This window comes from Malaclemys terrapin, chromosome 1 (genome assembly GCF_027887155.1).
Source record: "Malaclemys terrapin pileata isolate rMalTer1 chromosome 1, rMalTer1.hap1, whole genome shotgun sequence".
In the NCBI taxonomy this organism is placed as follows: Eukaryota; Metazoa; Chordata; order Testudines; family Emydidae; genus Malaclemys; species Malaclemys terrapin.
The window spans coordinates 320,851,493-320,878,146 of record NC_071505.1 but is presented as its reverse complement, the minus strand read 5'-3'; the positions used below and the strand labels follow the sequence as shown (position 1 = coordinate 320,878,146).

At 41.7% G+C, this 26,654-nt stretch overlaps 1 protein-coding gene across 3 annotated transcripts in view; it reads right to left on the bottom strand.

Annotated features, from left to right (window-relative positions):
• TRPC6 (transient receptor potential cation channel subfamily C member 6) overlaps positions 1-26,208 on the bottom strand; it is a 165,633-nt gene extending 139,425 nt beyond the window's left edge. For 2 of the 3 annotated variants that reach the window (XM_054015597.1, XM_054015599.1), the window contains exon 1: positions 25,680-26,207. In XM_054015597.1, coding sequence (XP_053871572.1) covers positions 25,680-25,822 — 143 coding nt within the window. In that variant the 5' untranslated portion in view covers positions 25,823-26,207. Of the gene's footprint in view, positions 1-25,679 lie in introns of all 3 variants that reach the window. The other variant, XM_054015598.1, reaches the window with a different exon arrangement.
• Between the last annotated feature and the right edge of the window lie 446 nt (positions 26,209-26,654).

Here is a 26,654-nt window from a genome sequence, read left to right as displayed (position 1 = left end):
TCAAAGACATGTGGATGTGTTCACAATGAACTCCAGAAGATACCTAGTTTTATTCATAAATCCTTACCAGACTTCATTTTTGCCATCAGTACAACTTAATTTATCTTATATCCAGCAGCACACTGAAGGGCCAGGTCCCAGTTATCTCAGATGCCTCCTGTTTCCAGAGATTCAACTGAGACAGCTAAGATTAGTGGGGACCCTCTGGCTGAAGGACTTCACTGTGGAACTTTTGGGGATGAAGGCAGAGTTTTGTTAGGCTAGGTCTACCCTACGGGGGGGAGGGGGTCGACCTAAGATACGCAACTTCAGCTACGTGAATAGCGTAGCTAAAGTTGCGTATTTTAGGTCGAATTACCTGGCTTTGAGGATGGTGGTGAGTCAACCGCTGCCGCACCACCGTCGACTCCGCTTCTGCCTCTTGCCGCGGTGGATTTCCAGAGTCGATGGCAGAGCCATCGGGGATCGATTTTATCGCGTCTTCACTAGATCCCCAATAGATTGATTGCTACCCGCCGATCCGGCGGGTAGTGAAGACATGCCCTTAGTGTGATGTTGGAACTCACATTCATTGGAGACTGACTGAGCACAAAACTTACCACTAGTAGGGAGTGCTGCCTCACCCATCTTTGTACCCATCCTAACAAAATAAAAATAGTTAATGTAAGCTGGAAGGCTCAATCACCAGCCTATTTTGTTGGTCCCTCTGGCTTTTGGCAGCTCACTAGTCAGGATCTTCCCTAGTCAATGTGCGGTTTACAGGGCCTACTTGACATCTCACAGTCCTCTGCTACAAGTATAGGAAAGTGTACCACCACCCCTCTCCTGGTTCCAGGTCCATCATGGAGCTAGGGACCTCATTTATGTCACTTAGCTGGGAATCATACAACCCAGTCACTTGACACTGTCCAGCTGGGACAGATTATTCCTGGCACATGTCTGCTGGGATCCTCTCCAAAACAGAACTGATTGCTCCCTGGCCCTCCTGGTGCTTAAAGTGGCAAACTCCCTGTCACCATTCTCCAACAATACTCACCTAGATGGCCACCAGTTGGATCTGTTCTCTATTTAAGTGATGTGGCAGGGGAAGAGAGATTGTGGTTCTCATTATGTGAATGTGATGTATTACTAATTAATGTAATGCATGTCAAGGCATTACAGAATTATAGAAACATAGGGCTAAAAAGTACCTTGAGAAGTCATCGAGTCCAGCCCCCTGTGCTGAGGCTGCACCAAGTTAACCTAGACCACCTCTGACAGGTGTTTGTTCAACCTGTTCTTAAAAACTTCCAAGGACAGGGATGTTACAGACTCCTTTGGAAGCCTATTCCAGAGCATAACTACCCTTATAGTTAGAAAGTTTTTCCTAAATCTAACCTAAATATCCCTTGCTACAGATTAAACCCATTACTTCTTGTTCTACCTTCAGTGGACATGGAAAACAATTGATCACTGTCCTCTTTATAACAGCCCTTTACAAATTTGAAGTCTGTTATCAGGTGCCCACAGTCTTCTTTTCTCAAGTGTGAACATATCCATGTTTTTTAAACCTGTCCTCATATATATCAGATTTTCTACACCTTTTAAGCATTTTTGTTGCTCTCTTCTGGATTCTTCCCAGTTTGTCCACACCTTTCTGCAAGTGTGGCACCCAGAACTGGACACCGTACTCTAGCTGAGGCCTCAGGAGTGCTGAGTTGCGCAGGACAATTACCTCCCATGTCTTACACATGACACTTCTGTTAATACACTCCAGAATTACATTAGCCTTTTTTTTCCGCATCACACTGTTGACTCATATTCAATCCATAAAATAGAGAGAGTCCCTGGAATACCACGCTTGATAATTGGCAACAAAATGGCAGTGGTGAAATTCAATGTTGATAAATGCAAAATAATGCACATTGGAAAATATAATCCCAGCTATATTTACAAAATGATGGGGTCTAAATTAGCTGTTACCACTCAAGAAAGAGATCTCGGAGTCATTGTGGATAGTTCTCTGAAAACATTAGCTCAATGTGCAGTGGCAGTCAAAAAAGCTAACACAATGTTAGGAACCATTAGGAAAAGGAAAGATAATAAGAAAGAAAATATCATAATATCTCTAGATAAATCCATGATACAACCATACCTTGAATACTGCATGCAATTCTGGTCAACTCATCTCAAAAAAGATAAATTCGAATTGGAAAGGGTACAAACATTATTAGGGGTATGGAACAGCTTCTGTATGGGAAGAGATTAAAATGACTGGAACTTTTCAGCTTGGAAAAGAGATGACTAAGAGGTGATATGATAGAGATCTATAAGATCTATAAGATCATAACACAAGAACTAGGGATCACCCAATGAAATTAATAGGCAGAAGGTTTAAAACAAACATAAGGAAGTACACCTTCACTCAATACACAGTCAAGCTGTGGAACTCGTTGCCAGGGGATGTTGTGAAGGCCAAAACTATAACAGGATAGGTCCATCAATGGCAATTAGCTGAGATGGTCAGGGATGAAACCCTATGTTCGGAGTGTTCCTAGATTCTGTTTGCCAGAAGCTGGGAGTGGACAACACGAGATGGATCACTTGATGATTGCCTGTTCTGTTCATTCCCTCTAAAACATCTGGCTTTGGCCACTGTTGGAAGACAAGATACTGGGCCAGATGGACCATTGGTCTGACCCAGCATGACTGTTCTTATGTTCTTGGTTAGATAATAATATAACTATAAAACTGAGCATTGATCGAGGTGATTAGTGCCTTAGGTAGATCATACTTCTAATTGTGCTCTAGAGAAAATCCGTAAAATAATTACTCTTAGAATTAAATAGAAGAATCTTCCATTCCTACTTAATACTAACTTTAAATGATTTTATGTTAAATCACTATACTTCACAGTATTAAGTGATTTCATTAGTCTGAAATAAATACATCTATACCAATTAAACACAGTTTTCCTCAATCTGTCTCTCTTACATGTGGCCAGACTCTCCTACAGGAGGTACAAACCAATCCAAGGAACACGAGAAGAAAAAAATATTTTTCTGTATGGTTTTCACTACAGATGATTGGGAATTTTCCATTGGAATGATTTTATGATGGAAAATGCAGTTTCTGCAAAATCAAAACTTTGCCAAATATTTTTTTAATTGTTTTTCCACCATGAAAATCTAAATGAAATATTTCATTTTGGATTGGTTTGACCCAAATCAGAATGTCTGGTTTTTTAACTGACCCAAAATGTTTAGTTCAATCACACATTAAACTGCATTTTCTTGTCATGGTGCATTGCCTTCTGAGAATTGTAGGTCTAGTCCCCATTCTCTCCAATAGAGCAGGCTCCCTGGAAGAATGCATCTCCGATAAGACAATGTGTTGATTTTACTCTGACTGAGCTGTGCAGTGCATTATGGGAGTCGCATGCCTATAGTGCATTATGGGGCACGTAGTCAAGGCAGGAAACCTAGCCAATAGGGGAGAATGGGGAACATCAAGCTTCCAAAATACAATTCCCATATAACAGTGTGCCACCACAGAGAAATTAAGTTTAATGTTTAACTGACTCAAAACCAAGTATTGTATGTCATTTCAAGAAATTGAAACAAAACATTTTGAATTTGTGAAGGGTGAAATATTTTGTTTTTCACATTTCGTAATCAAAAGTTTTCAGAATTTCCATTGTTCAGAAAATGTAAACTTTTCATCTCATTTTTGGTTGAAAACAAACGTTGAAATATTGGAATTTCCCCTGGGCAGAAATTCTGAATTTTGTTCAGCGCTAGGATTTGGGAAAAACAAAACAAAACAATAGGCATATAATATATTCTCTGTTCAAGAAATGGTTTTGCTTTAACAAAGTCCAAGGGGGTAATATACTAGAATGGAAGAAAATGAAGGTGAAGAGCTTTAATTATAATTTTGATTTAATCAGACGGTTCTCCCTCCCTCCCTTCCCAGGCTATTCTCCCAAAAGGGAGGAAAGCAAAATTTAAGGGGAATGTGTATTTGGGAGGTCTTTTTATTTATATTTTTGTGTAAATGGTACCAATGTCAGGATCTTATAAACAGGTGATGGAGCTGTGATAAAGATGGTGGCCAAATATCTCAGTTTTTGAATAGAGAAAATATCTTGGATCACCAGCCTGTGCGGAAGGGATGGAACCCTGGCTATGCCACCATTTCACCCAGCCATGCACTTTTGGGATATGAAGCTAGCCTGGCAACAATAGTATCACTTCCTCGGACCTTGACCTTAAGGATTTGAGCTTCAGGATCATGGCTGCTCCCTACAAGCATGCAGGGAGTAGGAGAGATGGTTCCTTGTGCCCTTTTCCCACCTTTGTGATGTGAAATTCAGGGGCAGTATAATCGCATGATAAAAAGTAAACGGACTAGTTTCTTAAGTTTTCTCTGCTCCTTTTCACAGCATCTCCATCAAGTTTTATATCAAGTTGGTGAGGATGTCAGACAGAAAAATTACCATTAACACTTCTATCTGTCTCTCTCTCCATTTTCTGCATCTCTGACATCTTTAAAAGAAACATTCTTTCAAATTATACTGTTTTTTATTTCCTAGAAATGTGAGTACCTGAAATGCATTATTCAAAAACAAGTTTAAATAGGAATAGATTAGTTCACACAGACAAAGTTGGCACAGTCCAGGCTGGTCAATGGTAATGTAGGAAATACTCTCACAAAATATTCCTAATATAGCTAAAGGAAATATTAAATCACAGCTGAGAAGTATTCAGAAGTGACAATTTTGCTCAATAAGAGACATTTCACAGCCATCTCTCTTCATGCAATGTAAGTCTCCAAACTAGACTATATGTCCCTAAATGAGACTTAAATCCACAATGCCTTTCAGACTTGAAAAGAAAATAGTTTGCTACCATATGATTAGTGACAGGCTGGATCACTTCACAAATTTCACACTTTTAACATATAAGCTTAAGGGATCTGTGGGTAAAAGTAGTTTAGGACTAACATTTTTTAAAGTGTGTGGGCCATCACACAGCTAAATGAAAATGTACAATTTCATGTTTTCTATATGACTTTTATGCATGTTTATTGTTTCAAAACAATGAGATAAAATGAAAAGCAAATCCTTGGTTGTAACTCATGAACCCTTTGGGCTACATTCTGCCCTAAGATGCATGCAAACAGCCATCCTAGAGACTCTGAATGACTGAAATCAATGAATTTTGTGGGCATATCAAAGTACTGAATGTGTTCGGGCAACTTAGAATTTCAGTCAATATGACCTTAATAGTAAGATATTCCATTTTGAAACTAATACCGATCTGAAAGACAATTAAAATTCCCATCTTACTGATTCTGACCACCTCCAAGTGAGTACAGAAAGCTATGGAAATTTTGAAGTTTGCCAAATTATTTGAATATCATATCCATCAACTCTCTCACCCACCCTATAAGAAAAATCAATGAATTTTGATAATTTAATAAACTATAATTGTAATCTTCAAATTAAAACAAAAGATACATAGAAATAAGCAATCTGAGTTGGGCTTACCCAAGCTTGACAATTAAAAGTTTTTTATAGCAAGGACTTCCTTTTCTCCTACATTATGTATATCTTTTCCTGCCTTTTCACCTCTTGAATGCAATAAGGTATCTTAAAGTTACAAATGGCTAAACTGGAAAATGCCTCCTTCCCTTCTCCGCAAAAAAGCCATTACATGAACATTAAAGTTTCATCATTTAGTACTCAAAAATTAAGAAATGTACATGTGCATCACAATATAGTCAAAGGATCAGAACAATTTTTCAGTTAATAGAATCATAGAAACATAGAATATTAGGGTTGGAAGAGACCTCAGGAGGTCATCTACTTCAACCCCCTGCTCAAAGCAGGACCAACCCCAACTAAATCGTCCCAGCCACGGCTTTGTCAAGCCTGACCTTAAAAACCTCTAAGGAAGGAGATTCCACCACCTCCCTAGATAACCCATTCCAGTGCTTCACCACCCTCCTAGTGAAAAAGTTTTTCCTAATATCCAACCTAGGTCTTCCCCCACTGCAACTTGAGACCATTGCTCCTTGTCCTGTCATCTGCCACCACTGAGAACAGCCTAGCTCCATCCTCTTTGGACCCCCCCTTCAGGTAGAATCATAGATCATAGAATCATAGAATATTAGGGTTGGAAGAGACGTCAGGAGGTCATCTAGTCCAATCCCCTGCTCAACACTTTGGTAAGTGTAACGTATGTCACTTAGAGCTACTTGAGGGCTACTAACCCCCTCCCTCCCCCTTCTCTTCTGCAGACTAAATACGCCTAGTTTCCTCAGCCTCTCCTCATAAGTCATGTTTCCCAGCCCTCTAATCATTTTCATTGCCCTCCGCTGGACTCGCTCCAATTTCTCCACATCCCTTCTGTAGTGGGGGGGCCAAAACTGGATGCAATGTGACCTCCAGATGTGACCTCACCAGTGCCGAACGGAGGGGAATAATCACTTCCCTCGATCTGCTGGTAATGCTCCTACTAATGCAGCCGAATATGCTGTTAGCCTTCTTGGCAACAAGGGCACACTGTTGACTCATATCCAACTTCTCGTTCACTATAATCTGCAGAAAAGGACCTGGGGAACTGCTGCTTAGTCAGTCGGTCCCCAGCCTGTAGCAGTGCATGGGATTCTTCCATTCTAAGTGCAGGACTCAGCACTTGTCCTTGTTGAACCTCATCAGATTTCTTTTGGCCTAATCCTCCAATTTTTTCTAGGTCACTCTGGACCTTACCCCTACCCTCCAATGTTCTACCTCTCCCCCTATGTTAGTGTCATCTGTGAACTTGCTGAGGGTGCAATCCATTCCATCATCCAGATCATTTATGAAGAAAGTGAACAAAACCGACAACTTATCATGCAACTTATCTTTCCACAGCCTTTGCTATGTATATGTAACTTCTTGTGATTTTTTCCCTATTTTTGTATACTTACACTATTTTAATTATTGAAACAGTCCACGATATCTTTGATTTTGATTTCTTACAGGATAAGTTTTCTTTTCACTAAAGTATGCATTTTAATAGTTCAAATTCTTCTCTCAGCTTTATGAATGCAACCCCCATTAAAGTCAGTGGACCCCACATCTGTGTAACTCAGAGTAGCTAAACTGGACACACTATATTATTTTCAATCAGCTGCACAGATGTCCTTGGTACACTTCAGAGAAAAGGAAGTTAATTAAGGCTATGCACTATACACTAGCACTTACTGTGGTATAATTCATGTCACTCAGGGGTGTGAAAAGGCCACCCCTCTAAGCGACGTAAGTTACACTGACCTAAGCACCAGTGAAGACAGTGCTACGTCGGCAGGAGAGCTTCTCCCACCAACATAACTACCGTTGCTCGCAGGGCTGGAGTAATTAAGCCTAAAGCTATGGCTACACTGAAGAGTTGACAGCAGCGGAGCTGCAGTGATGCAGCTGTGCCATTGTAAACTCTCTAATGTAACCGCTTTAAGCCGACCGGAGAGAGCTCTCCTGTCAGTTTAACCACTCCAGCCACACAAGCAGCAGTAGCTATGTTGGCAGGAGAGGTTTTCCCACCGACATAGCACTATTTACACTGTCGCTTTGGTAAGTGTAACTTTCGTCACTCAGAGGAGTGGCTTTTGCACACCCCTGAGAGACGAAAGTTATACCGCAGAAAGTGCTAGTGTAAACATAGCCTAAATTAGACATTAATTTAGCTGAAAATAAAGGTGATATATATTTGCCCTTAAATCCTCACTACGCCTCCATGCTGCTATACCAAGGCCCTGATCCTGCAATCTGACTCATATGGATGGACCCCTGTGCCCACGCAGAGCCCCACTGACTCTGACTGGGGACCATAAAAGCATAAGGGTCCTCCTGAATGGATCAGATTGCAGGACTGAGACTTTAACTGGTCGAATGTTGTGTAAGAACATTTAACTATATACTTTCCAAATAAATAGATTTGTGGCCATCTCATTCATTTATCACATTTGTAGCTTTATGGAAAATCAATGGCGCATTTAGTTTCTGCTGAGATCAGATGAGTTTTAAGAATATACATTTGCAGATATAGCAGTTCTTTACAATTCATTCCCTCCCCTTAATTTCAGCTGAGAAGACACAGAGGATTATTTATTCTGCTCTTCAAAAAGAGCAAGAAACTTGTAGGGTCCTTTTGATAAAGAGTTTGTCATTGTGACAGGTAAACAAGACTTTTGGCACCTCTGGAGGATCTACAATAAAAGAATAACTAGCAATCAAACAGAAAGCAACTACCTTAATAGCCTGATAAAGGAGATTAGGAAAATACAAGTCCAGTTGTAAATCTTTTGAATAGACAGTAACAAAACTGTTTTAAGATAAATTCTATACATATATATATATTTAAATTCAGTTAATTTAATGTCCAGGGGTAAAATTTTCAAAAATGCCTAAGTGACTTAAGATCCTGTTTTCAAAAGTGACTTTAAGACCAGATTGTCAAAGGTATTTAGACACTTAAGTGTCAAGTTAGGTTCCTGGAGGGGGGGGGGGGGGGGATTTTCAAAAGCATCAAACTCCCATTGATTTTACTGGGAGTTAGGCAACTAACCTACATATGAAGCTCTTTTGAAAATCCTCTCTGCACCTTTAGATGCCTCCATACCTTTGTAAATCTGGCCCTTAGGAGCTTTCCACAGTTGTGGAGCCACACCTCCTTCTAACTGCACCTTATCACCAGCCCCACCTCTAACACTGAGGAGAATTCACATACTCCTCAAAGCCACAGACACTCTTAGGTAAGACCTCTCCTTCCATCTCTTTATACAGGAAAGGGAGAGATTGTGTCAAAGTATATAACACAATTTGGGATCCTTTTGGAAGAAAAGCACCACAGAAATAATAGCTATATAAGAGATAATAGATTTAGCATCTTATCAGACATTTGGTGGTGGAGTAAGAATATGACAACGCTGATTTCAAATGAACACATAATGATGAAGGCAGTGTGGGTCTTACAGGGGAATGAGCACAGGGTAATTTAATTTCAGTACTTTACATTACATTCATACTTTTCAATAGGGAGTTAGGATGGTCTTATTCCCCTGTTCTCAGCAGTCTCAGATGGTTCCTTCTCCAAGGTTGCAATGATAGGACACACACAGCATTGTGCTGTGCCCATATAAATTAAGTGGTGTTTGAAAAGAACAGGTGTGATCTCTTACTGCTAAAATAAACAATACTTTAGTTTTAAGAAGGCTGTCTGATCACTGTAAACCCCTGGTCACAGACTCCCAGGGAAGATCAGCAGGTACCTGGACTCAGTAAGCCCAGCAGGGGGAAAAACAGTTGATCCATAGGATACTGCACTGACCTTCTCCACTTCATGTAGCTTGGAGCCAAAGGTAAGAGATTTATAAAATTTAGTGCCATAAAACATAATCTAATGAAGCTAGAAAAGAAAACCATGAAAGGCACAGGGGCTGGCTTCCTCCTTGCCCTGGGGTTGCTCAACCCTGCTCCACCCCAGGCCCTGTCCCCACTCCACCCCTTCCCCCAATTAATTCCCAACCAAGAGTCAGAGCTCAAGCAGTCACTGCATTCTGTGAGCATTTCAGCCCATTTAATTGGTGGACCACAGAGGGGGAATATAGGTGCAGTTACCCTGAAACTGTGTCAGGAATATCAGGAGCAAATGCTCTGGGTCTGATCCTATGAAAACCAGTGGGAATTGCAAGTGCTCAGAATCTCACAGGATTGGGCCCTAAATGCTCAACTATATGAATAATGGAGCACTGTGTAAATGAAGTAAGAAAACTTTACGATCATCTTTATCAGTGAACCGCAACCTCTCTGGAGTTGGAGTGTCCTTTGATGCCATAATGCAGTGTTTCCCAAACTTGGGATGCTGCTTGTGTAGGGAAAGCCCCTGGCAGGCTGGGCCGGTTTGTGTACATGCCCAGTCCACAGGGTCGGCCGATCGCGGCTCCCACTGGCCACAGTTCGCTGCTCCAGGCCAATGGGAGCTGCTGGAAGCGGCACAGGCTGAGGGACATACTGGCCGCCGCTTCCAGCAGCTCCCATTGGCCTGGAGCAGCGAACTGTGGCCAGTGGGAGCAGGGCTGCCCGGGGGGTGAGAGGGGAGGGGCAAGTGGGGCAATTTGCCCCAGACCCCGGGCCCCACAGGTGCCCCCACGAGAATATAGTATTCTATAGTACTGCAACTTTTTTTTATGGAAGGGGCCCCCAAAATTGCTTTGCCCCAGGCCCCCTGAATCCTCTGGGCGGCCCTGAGTGGGAGTCGCGATCGGCCGGACTTGCAGACGGTGCAGGTAAACAAACCGGCCCAGCCTGCCAGGGGCTTTCCCTACACAAGCAGCATCCCAAGTTTGGGAAACACTGCCATAATGAGAAGTGGTTCTTAATGTGTATGAGGGGATATTTAATCCCTTTATTACAGAGAACACATATACAATCATCCAATGAGTGCCTTCTTTTTAGGGAATCAATATCGCAGTCGCCCTGGGATTAGGGTTATGCACGAGACTAATCAAATGACATTTTCTTTATGTAATTTCTGTCAGAAATTCTAACATTGCCACCCCTGGAGCTGTGGAAAACTTTAATTGCAAAGCCTGAAGCCATGCAAATTTTAGAGACAAGGACTGAGCACTCACAACTCCTGTTTTCCCAGCAGGAAGAATCAATGTTCATGACCTGCAATATCAGATCTGTTGCCTGGTTTAATGTTTGGATAGGGCAACAAAACTGACAATGGACTGGATTCCAGGATAAGTCAGTTTGGGATAACCTATATTTTGTCAAAACTGGAAGTGAAACCATTTATTGTATTCAAAAGTTCAAAAACTGAGCATTATGGATTTGTTATGTGATTTCACAACAAACAGCCACCTGAAGCTTGTTAAATTATAAGGGCCAGATTTTCAAAAGCACTCGGCATTGGCCTCACACTGTTTCCATTGACATCAATTCCCATGCTCTTCAGAGGGAACAAGTAGGGCTAAGGCAGTGTTGAAAGTCCAACCCTAAGTCTTCTGGACCATTTGTTGACTGAGCTTACTCTCACATGATCAGAAGTGATAATCACAGCACTTGTGTCAGGGCTTTCACTGAGATAGGGATTGCTAACTAAGTTCTGTGATTCCATAGTTTCCAATGCACCCCAATAAAAACAAAAACCTCAACTCAATTAAAATATTTTCTAAATTCACACAAGGCCATACTGGGTCAGACCAATGGTCCATCTAACACAGCATCCTGTCTTCTGACCGTGGCCAATGCCAGATGCTTCAAAAAGAATGAACAAAACAGAGCAATCCATTGAGTGATCCATCTTCTGTTATCCGTTCCCGCTCCTGGCAGTTAGAAGTTTAGGGACACCCAGAGCATGGGCTTGTGTCCCTCACCATCTTGGCTAATATCCATTGATGGACCTATCCTCCACGAACTTACTTCTTTTTTTAACACAATTATACTTTTGGCCTTCACATCATCTCCTGACAATGAGTTCTACAGTTGACTGTGAATTGTGTAAAGAAGTACTTCCTCATGTTTGTTTTAAACCTGCTGCCTATTAATTTCATTTGGTGATCCCTGGTTCTTGTGTTATGTGAAGGGGGTAAATAACTCTCCTTATTAACTTTTTCCACATCATTCGTGATTTTATAGACCTCGATCAGATCCCTCCTTAGTCATCTCTTTTCTAAGATGAACAGTCCCAGTCTTTTTAATCTCTTCTCATATGGAAGCTATTCCATACCCCAATCGTTCTATTTTTCCAGTTCTAATATATCTTTTTTTTGAGAAGGGGCAACAAAAACTGCATGCAGTACTCAATGTGTGGGTGTAACTTAGATTTATATAGTGACATGATGATATTTTCTGCTTTATTCCCTTTCTTAGTGGTTCCTAACGTTTGGTTAGCTTTTTTGACTTCCACTGCACATTGAGCAGATGTTTTCAGACAACTATCCTCAATGATTCCAAGATCTCTTTCTTGAGTGGTAACTGCTAATTTAGACCCCATCATTTTGTATGCATAGTTGGGATTATGTTTTCCAGTGTGCATTACTTTGCATATATCAACACTGAATTTCATCTTCCATTTTGTTGCCCAGTCACCCAGTTTTGTGAGATCCCTTTATAACTCTTCACAGTCAAATTTGGACTTAATTATCTTGAGTGATTTTGTATTGTCTGCAAACTTTACCACCTCACTGTTTAACCCTTTTCCCAGATCACTTGTGCATATGTTGAATAGCATTGGTCCTTGTACAAATCCTTAGGAGACCCCTTATCTACCTCCCTCCCCTGTGGAAACTGACCATTTATTCTACCCTTTATTTCCTGATTTAACCAGTTAATGAACCATGAGAGGACCTCATCTCTTATCCGATGACTGCTTAGTTTGCTTAAGAGCCTTTGGTGAGGACCTTGTCAAAGGTTTTCTGAAAGTCTAAATACATTATACCCACTGGATCACCCTTGTCTATGTGCTTGTTGACACCCTCGAAGAATCTAATAGATTGGTGAGGCATGATTTTCCTTTACAAAAGCCATGTTGACTCTTCCCCAACAAATTATGTTCATCTATGTGTCTGATCATTCTCTTCTTTATCATCTTTCAACCAATTTGCCTGACACTGAAGTTAGGCTTCCTGGCCTGGCCTGCCTCCAGGGCTTTTTTAAAAAAAATTGGCATCACATTAGCTATCTGCCAGTCATCTGGGACAGTGGCTGTTTTAAGCAATAGGTTACATACCATCATTAGTAGTTCTACAATTTCATATCTGAGTTCCTTCAGAACTCTTGGGAGAATACCATCTGGGCCTGTTGACGTATTACTGTTTAATTTATCAATTTGTTCCAGCGCCTCCTCTAATGACACCTCAATCTGGAACAGTTCCTCAGATTTGTCACCTAAAAAGAATAGCTCAGGTGTAGCAATCTCTCTCACAGTGAAGAATGAGGCAAAGAATTCATTTTGCTTCTCTGAAATGGCCTTGTCTTCACTGAGTGCTCCTTTAGTATTTCAGTCAGTGGTCCCACTGATATTTTGGCAGGCTTCCTGTTTCTGACGTACTTAATTTTGTTGCTGTTGCTGTTTGTTATTGTTTATATTATGGTAGCCTCCACACTGTGTGTGCGTGCGAGCATGTGTGTGTATGTGATACACTTTGAAATCCTTGGGGAAGATGCCAAATATTAGATTACTACTACTTAGGAGGCCTAAGGCCTGTATACACAGAACAGTCCTAACAAAGTTTAGTACTTTAATTTGGGTATTCCAATTATATCTAAAAGTAAGGTGATGGAGTGACCTTTAAAAAGAAATTAGGATTTGTCTGCAGTATATCTGGAAATGCATAGCACAGGCAACCCCTCACACTGAAAAAAAAAACACAGTGCATTCATCAAAAAGAGGAAGCCCTCCATTTTCAAGGGGGCCTAATCAGCTAGTTATAATTCTGAAATACCAGCAAGCTATCAGAGAGCTGTTGCACCAAATTAATCTGAGTTTAAAATCCCTGACAGGGATGAATAGAAAAATCAGGGAAGCAAGGACTAGAGCCAAGTGGCAGAGAAAGATATCACTAATACCTCTTCTAGTAAACTGCTATCTTCACAGATGGGTGATATTGCACCAGCCTGCAGCCTATGCAGAGAACTGGTCCACCAGTCAAATACCCAGTTGTCATGTGACTCAATCTGGTTCTGGTGAGGCAGATCAGGGATCCAGACACTGGAGGGTGACAAGGGAGACACAGGAGGATAACTGTGTTGCTCCCCTGAGCTCAGTGTGTCCAGTGCCCAGTTCTGATGTGAGAGGTGAAGCACACACAAATCCTGCATCAGTGAATTCCCAAGATATCATGGCTAAAGGAGACATAAGTGTGAGCTCTTTTCCTTCTTTTTAAATAAAATAAATTTGTTAGTCTCTAAGGTGCCACAAGTACTCCTGTTCTTCTTTTTGCGGATACAGACTAACACGGCTGTTACTCTGAAACTTTTTAAATAATGACTCAACTGGCCTAAACAAGTGATGTGTTCTGCTGTCGGCAGAGAATTGGCTCCTCCATCTGGGTGGTCTGGCAAGACTCCCATTGACTTTAGTGTTGCTAGGATTTCACCCTGGAAGATCACGGGTACCGCTGATTGTAGGAAACACAAGATCCTTACTGAAACATATCAGGACAGTGTGTATAAACTTCCACTGCCATTGCCTAATCTCTACCTTTTCTGTGAAAAGATTACCGTACTTTAGTTTCCAGGACAGGCAGTGGATTCTTTCGTGGAGCAGTGGACTTTGTCTGGGGTTCACTCCTTGGTGTTCCCATATGGATGCCTTGTTTTGACTCTGTGACATGTTCCCCCGCCCCTCCTGTTCCTGTTTAATTTTTTGTCCCCCATGATTTCTTGAGTTCTGACTTCTGTGACCCTTCCCTCACCTGAGGTGGTGGGCCTCCAAGTTATTAAATAGACTGGCAACTTTAATCCATCCACCATCCCACCCTCCCATCCATTGAACCATGCAGGTCCTTACTGGCACCCCTCACTAGTACCTGAGCACTTTCCAACAATCTCACTCCTTCTTCCTTCCCTGCTGGCAGAAGGCAAGCTTAGATTTGTTTTGCTTTTAATTACTTCTGTATATAGGAGAGTAGGACTGTTGGTGTGACTAAGCATACTATTGCAGGAATGTTTGAGCAAAGAGACAGATGTTGGGTTGTGTGTTTGGTTCTGAGTGATACAAGGTTATTACTACACTATTTGTCATTCTTATTTCATCTGACAGTGTAGTCCATAACCACCAAAACCATATTAAAAAGAAAGCACTCCATATGTAGCAGAAACCCCACCCAGCAGGTCCATCCCACAGAAACAGATTTTTTGTCTAATTTAGTGAAATTTTCTTTAGGAAAGTAAGTAACTAACAGTTCCTGTAAGAACCAGGCAAGCAGGGAGCTATATAAATTTCCCAAACAGCTTTGACAATGAACCTAAATCCTGATCTGCAGCATCCAAGCTATTCCATTAGTAAGGTTCAAGAATCTCATCCCACTCTTCATGATTTGTGCAATGAAACAGGAGCTTATTTTTGGATGTGTTCAAATATCTTTTCCTCAGTTCCCCACCAAACTGCATTCACCATCCTTTCTACTAAAAGGAATGATATGCTGAAGTCATTTTGAAATGGATACAGAAAATAAACTGGGATTCAATAAGCCACCACCACATTGTTTCTCATATTTTCTTGCACAATTTCTGAAAATTATTCTTCATTTAAGTACTTAAATTGTCAATGCTTAACAAATAATAAAATAATTATACTACTATGCGATCAAAATGCTAATCCATGCTAGAGAAAACTGAATAAAATGTAATTCTCACTAATATTTTTGTCCACATTTAATTATCATAACTTCCATTTGAATACATCCTACTATCCCAAAGCCCTTTAAGCTACTGTAGAGTAGACTGCACACACACGTGCACCACACATGCCCATCAATGAACTAAAGCCATCGCTGAGGTAGCTGTCCAATGTTACACAGCACTTTGGGGCAGGTAATTAACGATGTTCTAGCCCAGTAAAATTACAGCAATAATTTAGGTAGGCAGAATGTAATTACTCAAACTTTTTCCCAGCCATGTCCCCTATGCTGAGGAACAAAGGCTATGAGGAAAGTTACAAAGCCATCATATTGACTCACCTTCACCTGGGGATTTCCATTGCACTACAGGAATTCTTCAGATTGCAACTTATAAAAGCTTTCCACACAAAGCAGTTTGGGGAGGGTATGTGGCAAAAAATTGGTCCTTGTTATTAACACTGATAGTGCAAACATGAACTAGACTGTGTGTGCACAGTATTTCTCACCATTCCACCTCCTCCATCCAAGCTTAGCAAATCACATATACTTACATACCAAGCTTAACGTCTTAAAAACATAATTATTTTTGTTTAGCGAACGGACTTGTTTTGTATTTCAGTAACCAGATGAAAATCTATCTGTAAATGTACATTGTTCGTAAGATTCTACAGTGCATTTAAGTAAATTCTACAAATAAACTGCTACAAGTCACACCAGATGGATTATTAATTTTATCATAACTCAGGCTACTTAATGAATGACCTCCTATTTATCTGCATAAATTCAATTTGACAATACATATTTACCAATAATACACCAGTGCTTAACATGTAATAACCACGTTCCTCACCAAGTAGAACATACAGGGCTTGACTCGTTCTTGATGGTGCACTGGTACGCAATTTACAGCCCCCTCTACCAGCAGGAGCAGCTGCACCTAAGGGCTATGCTTACACAGCACTCTCACTGCATTCAACAGTTTCAAAAAGCATTTAGGAGGACTCCATAGAATATTCCCCTGTGGAGGTCACTCAAGGGATTTGTTGGAACAGAGCATTTAGAGGAATCCTGGCCACACTCCTCACCCTGGCTATAATAATTCACTTTTGGGGCTATGCTGTATGACCCTACTGAGGTGTGGTGATACGCACTTGCAACAGGCCTCTGATTTTCTGAGGCAAAGTGGATAGGTTGGCCTGAAATCCTTCCTCCACTGCCCCTAAAGAACCACTGAAGCATGAGCCTCCATTTCAGCTTCGAGCCACAGAAAACCTTTTAGTTTATCTCTCTTCTCATTTTTTGATGGCACAGTAAACACAAGATGACCAAAGACATTTACAGCTCTTGGTGTAAAAGGAGAATCTGCCAACCCTCTTGAAAATATGTGACCATTTTGCTAATGCTTTTCAGAGATATTTGTAAGAGGGCATAGCATCTCAAAGCCTCTAAGCAGCAAGACTGGCACTCTCAGACACAGCTGCCATATTGCACCATACTCTCCAAAGTGATTAGGTCTAACGAAGAGTCTGAAAGATCATTTTACAGCGTATTTCAAGCAGAGTAGTTGAGAATGGAAATAAAACTGATGCCAAGGGAGTAGCTGAAACTATTATATTGCATTCAGTGAAATTACACATTTTGCTCAACATATATAGGGGTTAGAAATATGATTGACTTTAATGTTGCCTAGAAATTACTTGATTTGAAAACTACTGAAACTGAGAAACAAGCTGTGCTTCAGACAGTGATCAAATTCAAAACTCTTCTCTTTTTAATGTGGTATTCTGTTTGCTTTACAGCTCAGCTTTCAATGCACACTTGTTTCTCCACAGATTTACAAGGAAGTGTGTTTTTTGCAATGCAAATTGTTTTTAAAAACTTGAATAAGCAAGATGAACAGATTGGACAGACATCTTCATTTGGCTGGGTCTACAATGAATGTTATTCAGCCTCAAAATGTACATATATGTACTGTCATTATCACATCAGATAGCACATTTGCATCCTGACCGGGATTAGACCCCAAACCTAATTCTCAGTCCTGTTTTGCATCTGCAAGACCAGGCTGCCTGCCAATGAAATACTGTCTGCAGCCTGATCTATAGATTATGTATTTATTATATTGATTTCTTTAGAATTCCAAGTTTGAGAGCTGACTGGTTCTTGTCCCAAGATCAGGCCCAGTATTATTAAAATTACTATATAGTTGTGAACCCCAATGTGCAGGGTTGCAACACTCACACTAAAGGAACTCTCCTATATTTACAATAATGTATTAATACATTTAGCAAAGTCACAAACACACCAACTCAGTAAGGGAGATAGAGATAATGCAAAATGTACCTTTGAAATCCATATACCCGCACCATCCCTTGCAGAACAACCTGAAATGTTAGCCATTATCTTCCTCATCACCATCACCTTCCTCATCATCACGAATGGCCATCATTCTGGCACCTCCCAAGAGTTACATTGCTGTCTGCTACTGCCCACAGGCTAGAATACAACTTTAATATGTTATATTGTTGCCACTAAGTCTAATGCATATTCAGTAGGGGTTTCTCCCTTCTTCCTTATTTGTATTTCTTCACTCTACTAATGTTGGGGTGTCCTTCTCCTGTAGGTTAGTATATCAATGATCTCAACTTATTATCATACATCAGTTCTTTGCCATGGCACTCTTGTGGTCAATCATCTGAGGATATTAGCTTATGTTCCTGTGGCTGACTGGTGTCATTATAGAAAAGCTTCAAAATTCAAGGAAGTGTGTTCCACACTCTATTCAGCTCCCCAAAACTAGGGGGTTTCCCTCAGTACGTTTATCTGTGCCAAAGTTCATAGGCCTCAAGCTTTATGCTAACTGCTGAAACTAATGTCTTACAGGATACAGGCCTATAGGTTCCTGGCATTACCGATGAATATAATAAAGGCAGAATACAATGAAGGCAAGGCAGTGAATATAATGAAGGCAAGCTTTCCTTATGGCAGGGGTTCCCAAACTTGGTTCGCGGCTTGTTCAGGGTAAGCCTCTGGCAGGCCGCAAGACGCTTTGTTTACCTGCGCATCCACAGGTACGTCTGTTTGCAGTGGCCGCAATTCGCTGTTCCTGGCCACTGGGAGCTGCGGGAAGTGGCGTGGGCCATTGGCTGGGAATGGCGAACCGCAGCCACTGGGAGCTGTGAGCAGCCGTACCTGCTGACGCTCAGGTAAACAAAACATCATGCGACCCACCAGGGGCTTACCCTGAACAAGCCTCAAACCAAGTTTGGGAACCCCTAACCTATGGGCTACAGGCACCAGAGGAACAATTAGCCGAACATTTGTACTTCAGCAGACTTTTTAAATACATGTAGGTCACTATATATCTTTTGATTCTTTAAAGGGACAGAATGATTCCAGAGGAAGACTATCTACTCATCTATCATTCAAAAAATATAACCATGTAAGAGAACACCAAATTCAAAAGGCCTTCTTTTCTACATATTTTTGGAGATAGTCTGAAGTGTGTTTTTTCCACCAAAAGGTTTGGAGATTGTTCTAAACTTAAAGAGAAGTGGATATTTCAGGCTGAAACCAGAGCTCAAATATGGGGTATTGTGCCACGCAGACTACTCCTGCTACTAGTTTAAAAAAAAAAGATTCTGAAAATTGCAGCATGCTATCCCTTTTTGATTCCAGTACTAATGCTATCTGATACACGGCAGACAGCTGCTAGTGGAATTGAAGGTATTCTAAGGAGGAACAAAGGGATAATCCTCTACAGTCTTCCACTGTTTTACTGTGTCTCAGTTCCAGTGTGGTTACAGTGCTGCTACAAGGGAACAGTGTGGTTAAGTGCACAACTATTTCCCCTTACTCCTGAAGAGCAATGTTCTTCCGAGTAACTTGCTGGTTAGGAACTTTGCTACTTCTCTCTTGCAATTATTATCTAGTGATGCTAGAATCTCAGGGTGGGAATTTCAAAAGCACTTAGATCAGAGGGAGTTGGGTGCCTAACTCCTTTAGGCACTTATAGAAATACCTCACTACATTTCTGTCTCTGGGAGCAGTAAACTTTACACAATAGCCCTTTAGCTGTCAAACTTTTCACCTTTTCCTGCCTCAGCAGTAGCAGGGACCACAATATTTGGATATAATCTCACCTCACTTTCTCACTCTGTTTATCCTTTTACAAGGGCTCTCACTTTCTATAGGCAGTGACTGATCATCTCTACAGTTCCAAGTATTGATCTGTTTTCATTCACTTTTTTCATTCTGTAGTGTTATTTCCCCTCTGTTGAAATTCCTTCCTTCTCTGCCTTATGCATAAGCCAAGATTCCATAAAAATATTTGATCTGACTCACAAGAAAGGTAGTAGCTGCCTCTGATATGGTAAAGCCATTCTCAAGACAGATGTTGTATGTAGGATTCTCAATATTATAATAAAATACATTGTGGCAGATACAAAGCATCACCTATATTCCCTTTGCTAGCTAATAGTACTGAAGCTCAAGTTTAGTCTCAAATCCACCAGTAGGTCTGGCATGTGATGCTTTTTCTAGCCATAGTACTAGCTGTGATGCTGAACTAGTGTGTGCCAGTTTAATATTTTCAGTTATTTTACAATTCATATGTACTTTCCTAATAAAGCACAATAGGCCTAATTCAGCCCACATTTAAGTAGGCATAATCCCCTAAAGGCAATGTAGCTGCATCCATTTATGCTGACACTGAATTTGGCCAAATATGTCAGAACTCAAAAAAAATTATCAGATTTACAGGACTTTATAAAAATATGTCTTTACCAAGGTGCCACCACTAAAGTCTTTGACATTCACTATGCCCCCAAAATAAACTTGTTTTATACTTTAAAAAATATTATTTGTGAATAAAGGTTGTGATGCAATCTGATTCAAAGCAAATCTGATCGATATAAGGAGTTTGTTCCAAGAAAATACAAACTCCTTTGTAATGTATAAACCAAGTTTGAATCAGTAGCTGCACCATTTATCTAGCCCTGTTATGGAATAAGTGAAGGTAAATGATCAGAGTGAATAAATTCTTTTGAACAGGAATGTCTCTTTCTGTTAAGCAAAGAATCAAACACTGTTAAAGACGCTATATACTAAGGCCCCCGATCCTACAAACATGTACATGTATACTTAACTTTACAACCACGTGTAGACCCATTGATTCAAAGTGTTTTGATGTGGTGTTTGCAGGATTGGGGCCTTAAATTATAAACACAATGAACAGTTTTCTTTAAACAGTTATTTTAGAAGTCTGTAAACAGTCCAAACATTAGAGGACCTTGAAATTTACAATGCATATTCTCAAAGCAATACAAACCCTGTTAAGAGGCTTGACATGCATAGAATGATCACTAGAGGAAAACTTTTCCTTAAGGTTAGCACACTTTCTTCACACGTTCAAAGTGCTAATCATGTTACACAGATTATGCCATTAACTGTGTTATTCTACAGTTATAGTGAGAAACCAGTTTTCTCAGTTCTTACTCAGGCACAGTTTCTATGGACTTCAGTGATCGCTTTTCTTCAGTAAAGAATGAGAAATCATGGAAGTGTAGGACTGGAAGAGGCTCGAGAAATCATCTAGTCCAGTCCCCTGCACTCAAGGCAGGACTATGTAACAACTAGACCATCTCTGACAGGTGTTTGTCTAACATGTTCTTAAAAACCTCCAGTGATAGAGATTCCACAACATCCCTAAGCAATTTGTTCCAGTGCTTAATGACTAAGGATTTACTCAGGACTAAAGTAGAACTGCCACATCCCAGCTGAGTGCCCTAAACACTGGGCTATATAGTCAATTGATCAGTCTCCCCCTCCCAATTTTTAGTTATTTATACAAAGTGCAACAGCTCCAACAGGAGAGATTGTGTTCTGATGGGGAATGAACACAAATTTCAAAACCTTGACATTCTTGCTTTCCAGCCAGCCCCTCTTACAGGAGTTTGTTTATTGAATTTAGTAAAAGTTACAGATGTTCCATATCACTGAGAAACAGGCCCTCAGTGTACATTTTTACCTCTGAAATAAGTGAATTATTACCAGTAATGTACTGATCAAGATTAATGATGACATTATTAGAGTAAGTACCAGTTTTACTTCAATCACACTGTCATCATTGTAGTCTGAAACACCCATAAAAAGAGTACCATGTCTTCATTTAAGACATTAAGTGTCCACTTTCGTTCCACAGCTCAAACCATTTCTCCTTGTGCAATGCAATTGAGATGAAGGCAACTTAGATTTATACCTTTAATTCAGGTGTTAAGGAGAGCCTGAAATGAAATAAATTATTGCCTTTCTTCTTTTAATCAGCAACAGCCATGCTGACAACTTCACAAGCTTGTATGTTAGTAATCCAAAAGTGAATCTTATGAATAAATATAGTTAGATATCCTGACTCTATTCCACAACAATCACAGCCCTTATCCTATCTGACCCTGAAGGAGAGACAATTCAGAAAACTTATTTTCCTAGGGCCCAATCCCATGAGGTGTTTAAAGACTGCCACTCTCACAGAAGTCAATGGGGAATACCACTTGGGAGGCACTTAGTTTGTAGGACTGAATCTCTAAATTGTTGTTGTTATAAAATTCTGCAGCTACCCCTTCAGCTGCTGACTTAGTATTTTCTGGTTTATATTTTATATACATCACTACTGGAAGATGAAAAAAAACACATGTCACACTGTCTCTTGAGATAAGCACACAGTGTCAGGTAATTTAGGTACATAGTATAATTAAAGATATAACTGGAATTCATCTGATAATAAATTTGAGAAAAATAGTAATCTGAGAAATATTTTGTATTACAAACTTACCAACAGGAATTACTGTTGCATAGTTTTACACACACACACACACACACACACACACACACACACACACACACACATACACACACTATAACATATAGCACTCTCTGTATTCTATATATTTAACAAGAATATACCTTTGTCATCTGGCTCTATTTATCTAGTTAAATACAAATATAAAGAAACTGCCAATAATGAACAGATGAACACAGAGGTCTTGATCCTGCCAAGACTTACTCAGAGGATTTACATTATGCACTGTGAGTAGTCCCACTGACTCCAGAAAGACTACTCACTTTGTAATGCTAAGCATGTGCTTACGTTTTTGGAGGACTGGAGCCTTAACTAGTAATCTAGCTAATTTAAAGCATACAAGTAACTGTCCCCCACTAGCCCCAGTAAAAACAACAAGGAGTCTGGTGGCACCTTAAAGACTAACAGATTTATTTGGGCACAAGCGTACCCACGAAAGCTTATGCCCAAATAAATCTGTTAGTCTTTAAGGTGCCACCAGACTCCTTGTTGTTTTTGTAGATACAGACTAACACGGCTACCCCGACACTAGCCCCAGTGACAGCCCGGCTTTCTTGTCAATTTCACAGCTCTAGCATGGAGCCATGAAATTGACAAGAAGGACAGCCAACAGCTGATGTAAATAACGCAGCGCCTACACAAACTATGTTGCCCTAACTACACCAACATAAGCCCTATGCCTCTCGTGGAGGTGGAGTTATTATGTCAGTGTAGTAGGGCATTTATGTGGGCAGGAGCAAGACTGTAGTGTGTACACTGACATAATTAGATCAACGTAAGCTGCCTTCTGTCGACATAACTCTGTAGCGTAGACAGTTTGTTTACTAGGATACAGTTTGTTTGGAAATGCAACTTACTCTGACCATCTCTCTGTACTATATGACAAGTGCTCAATTTTATCTCAGATTTATGTATTTATTTACTTACTTGCTTAGAGCCTCTGGTGGGGGAGGGGAGTAACAAAAGAAGTGGCAGGAATCTTCCCACAGGTCAAATACAAATTGGGCAACATATATTCTGTAACACAGCACCTTTAACTTATCCTTTTTCAAATACTGTGCTATATTGCTCCGGATTACAACCCTAGATCAAAAAGTCTGTAAATCCTTTTTGTATGTACATGTGATAGTAAGGTTTTTTCCCCCAATTACTGTTTGCCAAAAATGTCCTTAATAATTGGCTATGCCAAGAAACACAGTATGAGAGAGATTAGTAGCTTTAGGTTAAAACATTTTACTTTAACACAATAATTAATGCTAGTTTCTTAAAACTATCTAATTCACTATCACAAACTATTATACTTTCTCCTAGACCTTCACATTAGCTTAGACACAAATTGAGACTTCCATCATATTATTTACCAGAATAATACCATAAAAGTTGGCTATTATGTGATTCACTGAGGGCAGAAAAAAATATTTTAAATATTCAGCTCTAGATATACTTTATATCAGTATAAATATCTAATCCCATTGCTCTCTGACAGTTTTTCTGACTATTATTCCCTTTCTACACCAGGCTGGTTGATAAATCTTATCTAGGCAATGTACCATATGTCAGAGGAGGTTGATAACCAGAGGAATCAGTTAAGTAGTAGGATATATGACAGAGTATGTCTGTATGAAAGAAAGTTTGTCTTGTAATCAACTGAAATTATAGATTCTTGTCATGTCACATAATATAATCATTTTCCCACTCTCTGTGTTGCCTCTTCCCTCAGAAACACTAACAAGTGATAACTATACCAGTCACATTGATAATACATAACTAGAGATGTTGTAGGCAGTGGATGTATTGCCCTGATTATTTAAAAAAAATATTCCTGGAATTTTAGTACTGTAAAAAGTAGAAAAATTAAAGTATAATCTGCTTACACCTTGCTAATTTAAAAATGATAATAATTCAGTGGTACTCTGAAAATCAAATTGTCAAGCCTGTATGATTTGGATTGTACATACCAATTGAGAAGCTTGTGGCTTAATGAATTAGAATGTAATGTGCACCCAATAAGGACCACTGACCATAGAAGTTACTGTGACTATAGAAAACCCATTGCAGGGTGTTAATTTTAAACAGACCAACCAGTGCAGTCCATAACATACTCCATATTTAGTTAAATCTATTCTATTCAGTTAGGACTTTATTTCAGTGCCATTATAGCAGGGCATATATTATCTTCCATGTCTTTGGTTCTGTCTATTCCAATTAACTCATATTCAATTACTTTTTTCTCTTTAAAAAAAAAAACAATTACAATATACAATTCTACTGCAGGAAAGGTGACCAAATTGTTCAAGTCCCAATCTAATCTCCATTTCACCGGTCAAATGATGTTTTGTTGCAATAAATGTTAGTAGCAATTAAAACAAAACAAAAAAACCCACAAACCACAGCTGCCAGATGTCTCTTCTAGATATATGACATGAGACAAACAAAACTAAAAACCATCTCCATTAGCAAACGGTAATATGAAAATGAATGGCACATTTGTGCATTTGCTTTTAGAGGACAAACTGAAGCAAATCCTGATTGAAAGGCCACAGTTCCTAAGCCTTGAAAAAGTGTGTGTAACTTTCATTTAAAAACTCAAATACAAATTGCGAGGATTTCCTGGTAAGGTGGTAGCTGCAGAGTCAGACTTTCTTATAGCCCCCCTCTCCCAAACATTCGTGAGCAGCCAACCATCCCCACCTCGAACAATCAGACGTTGCCTGTTGACAGCAGGGCGCATCCTAGTGAACCACGCTGCTGCTTGCGGGAGGGAAAGGACAGAACCGGCTCAGGTAGCGCTGGAGAGCGGGACCCGGATCTTTTACAAGCCTGTTTGTTTTTGTAAACAGGCCGCTTATTTCCTCTTATCCAACATCCCCTCCCGCCGTCCCCTCATTAGCTCAGTGCCTGCTCTTCGCGATGCAAACACAGAGATCAACTATCAACTCCCGAGTATTTGTTTTATGACCGGTCCCAGCGAGAGGGGGACCCCAGACAGGCCGTGCGCTTGCGGGGCTGTAGGCTGTCCCTGAGCCCCAACCCACCCCAGCGCGCCCCGCGCCCAGACCCCGCGCATCCCAGGCAGGCTTCGCAGCGCTACCGCGCCCGTGCGGGGCGCACCTGAGGCCGGAGAGGGACTCCCGCTCCCCGCCGCCTGAGTGCCCGTCTGCAGAGGCTCGTTCAGTCTCCCCGCCCGCCCGCCCCCCACGCGCACCTGCCCGCCCCCCACGCGCACCTGCCCCTCGCTGCGGTGGGGCAGGGGCTACCTCTGCCCTCTCTGGGGCACTGCTGGAAACTCCCGGCTCCCAGCCCACCCTGGGGCCAGAGGGGATGCTGCAGCCCGCCCCGCAGCCCCATTCCTGCCGCCCTGGGGAGGCTCCCCCCTCCTGCTACCGCTCTGCCCTAGGGCGACCCCCGGCCCCCCGCCGAGCCGCGTTGCCGCGCAGGACTCACTCACACGGGGTAGTAGGCGTAGGGCGGCAGGGGGTTCTCCTCGCACAACCCCGAGGCCAGGAGCAGATAGTCCTGGCTCTCCGTCCTCCGGCCCGGCCTGGCCGGGGAGCTGCCCGGCCGCGGCGCGTAGGGCTGGCCGCGGCTCATGCTGTTCCCGGGGGTCTCTGAGCTTCGCGCCGGAGCTTGGAGGGGCAGAGGAGCCGCAGAGACCCGGGCGCCCCCACAGGCAGCGCCGGCTCTTCCAGCCTGACCCTCCCCGTCAGCGATGCGTCCCGCGCCCGGGAGGCACTGACCGCTCAGCTGCTCCGCTGCCTTGGGGCGGCCAGGCTGGGGCACCGGGCTCCTTCAGGGCCGCTCCCGGACCGCCATGGGGCCCGCAGAAGAAACACTCGGGCTGCCCGGCGTCTGCAGTCAGCGGCAGGAGGGCAGCAGCGCCCCGGGCTCCCTCCACGCCCACAGCCAGGCACGGGTCCAGCAGCCACCACCGCGGCCGCCAGCAGCTCCCAGCCACACTGGCTGAGAGGAGCGAGCGAGCGGAGTTACTATGTCAATCGGCAACATCCTCCTCCCCAGTCGTCACTGCCCGGCGTTTGGAGCGATCAGACGTGAGTAAAAGTTTGCGCAGCCCCATCCTGAGCTGTGTCCTCCCTAAAGCTGCTCCCTACGGGCAAGTGCCCCGAGTCACTGGAGCTGGGAAGTCTGGAAATGCACATCAGCCTCCCACTATAAACTACCTGCTCCCTGGGTCTACAGTCCCCGGCTGGGAGTGGAGCCCTTCCTTCTCCTTTGATATTGTTCCCTGGGTGATTTGCCTATAAAACTAATATTCTGCTATGGGCAGTGCGCAGGAATTTAAATGTGACTACTTATTATGCCATACCAACGCATGCCCATACATCATATGCAGCACAGAAATAAACAGCAGTATATGCCCATTTCAACGAAAATCGATGTGCCATGGAGCCATCTGAATAAAGGT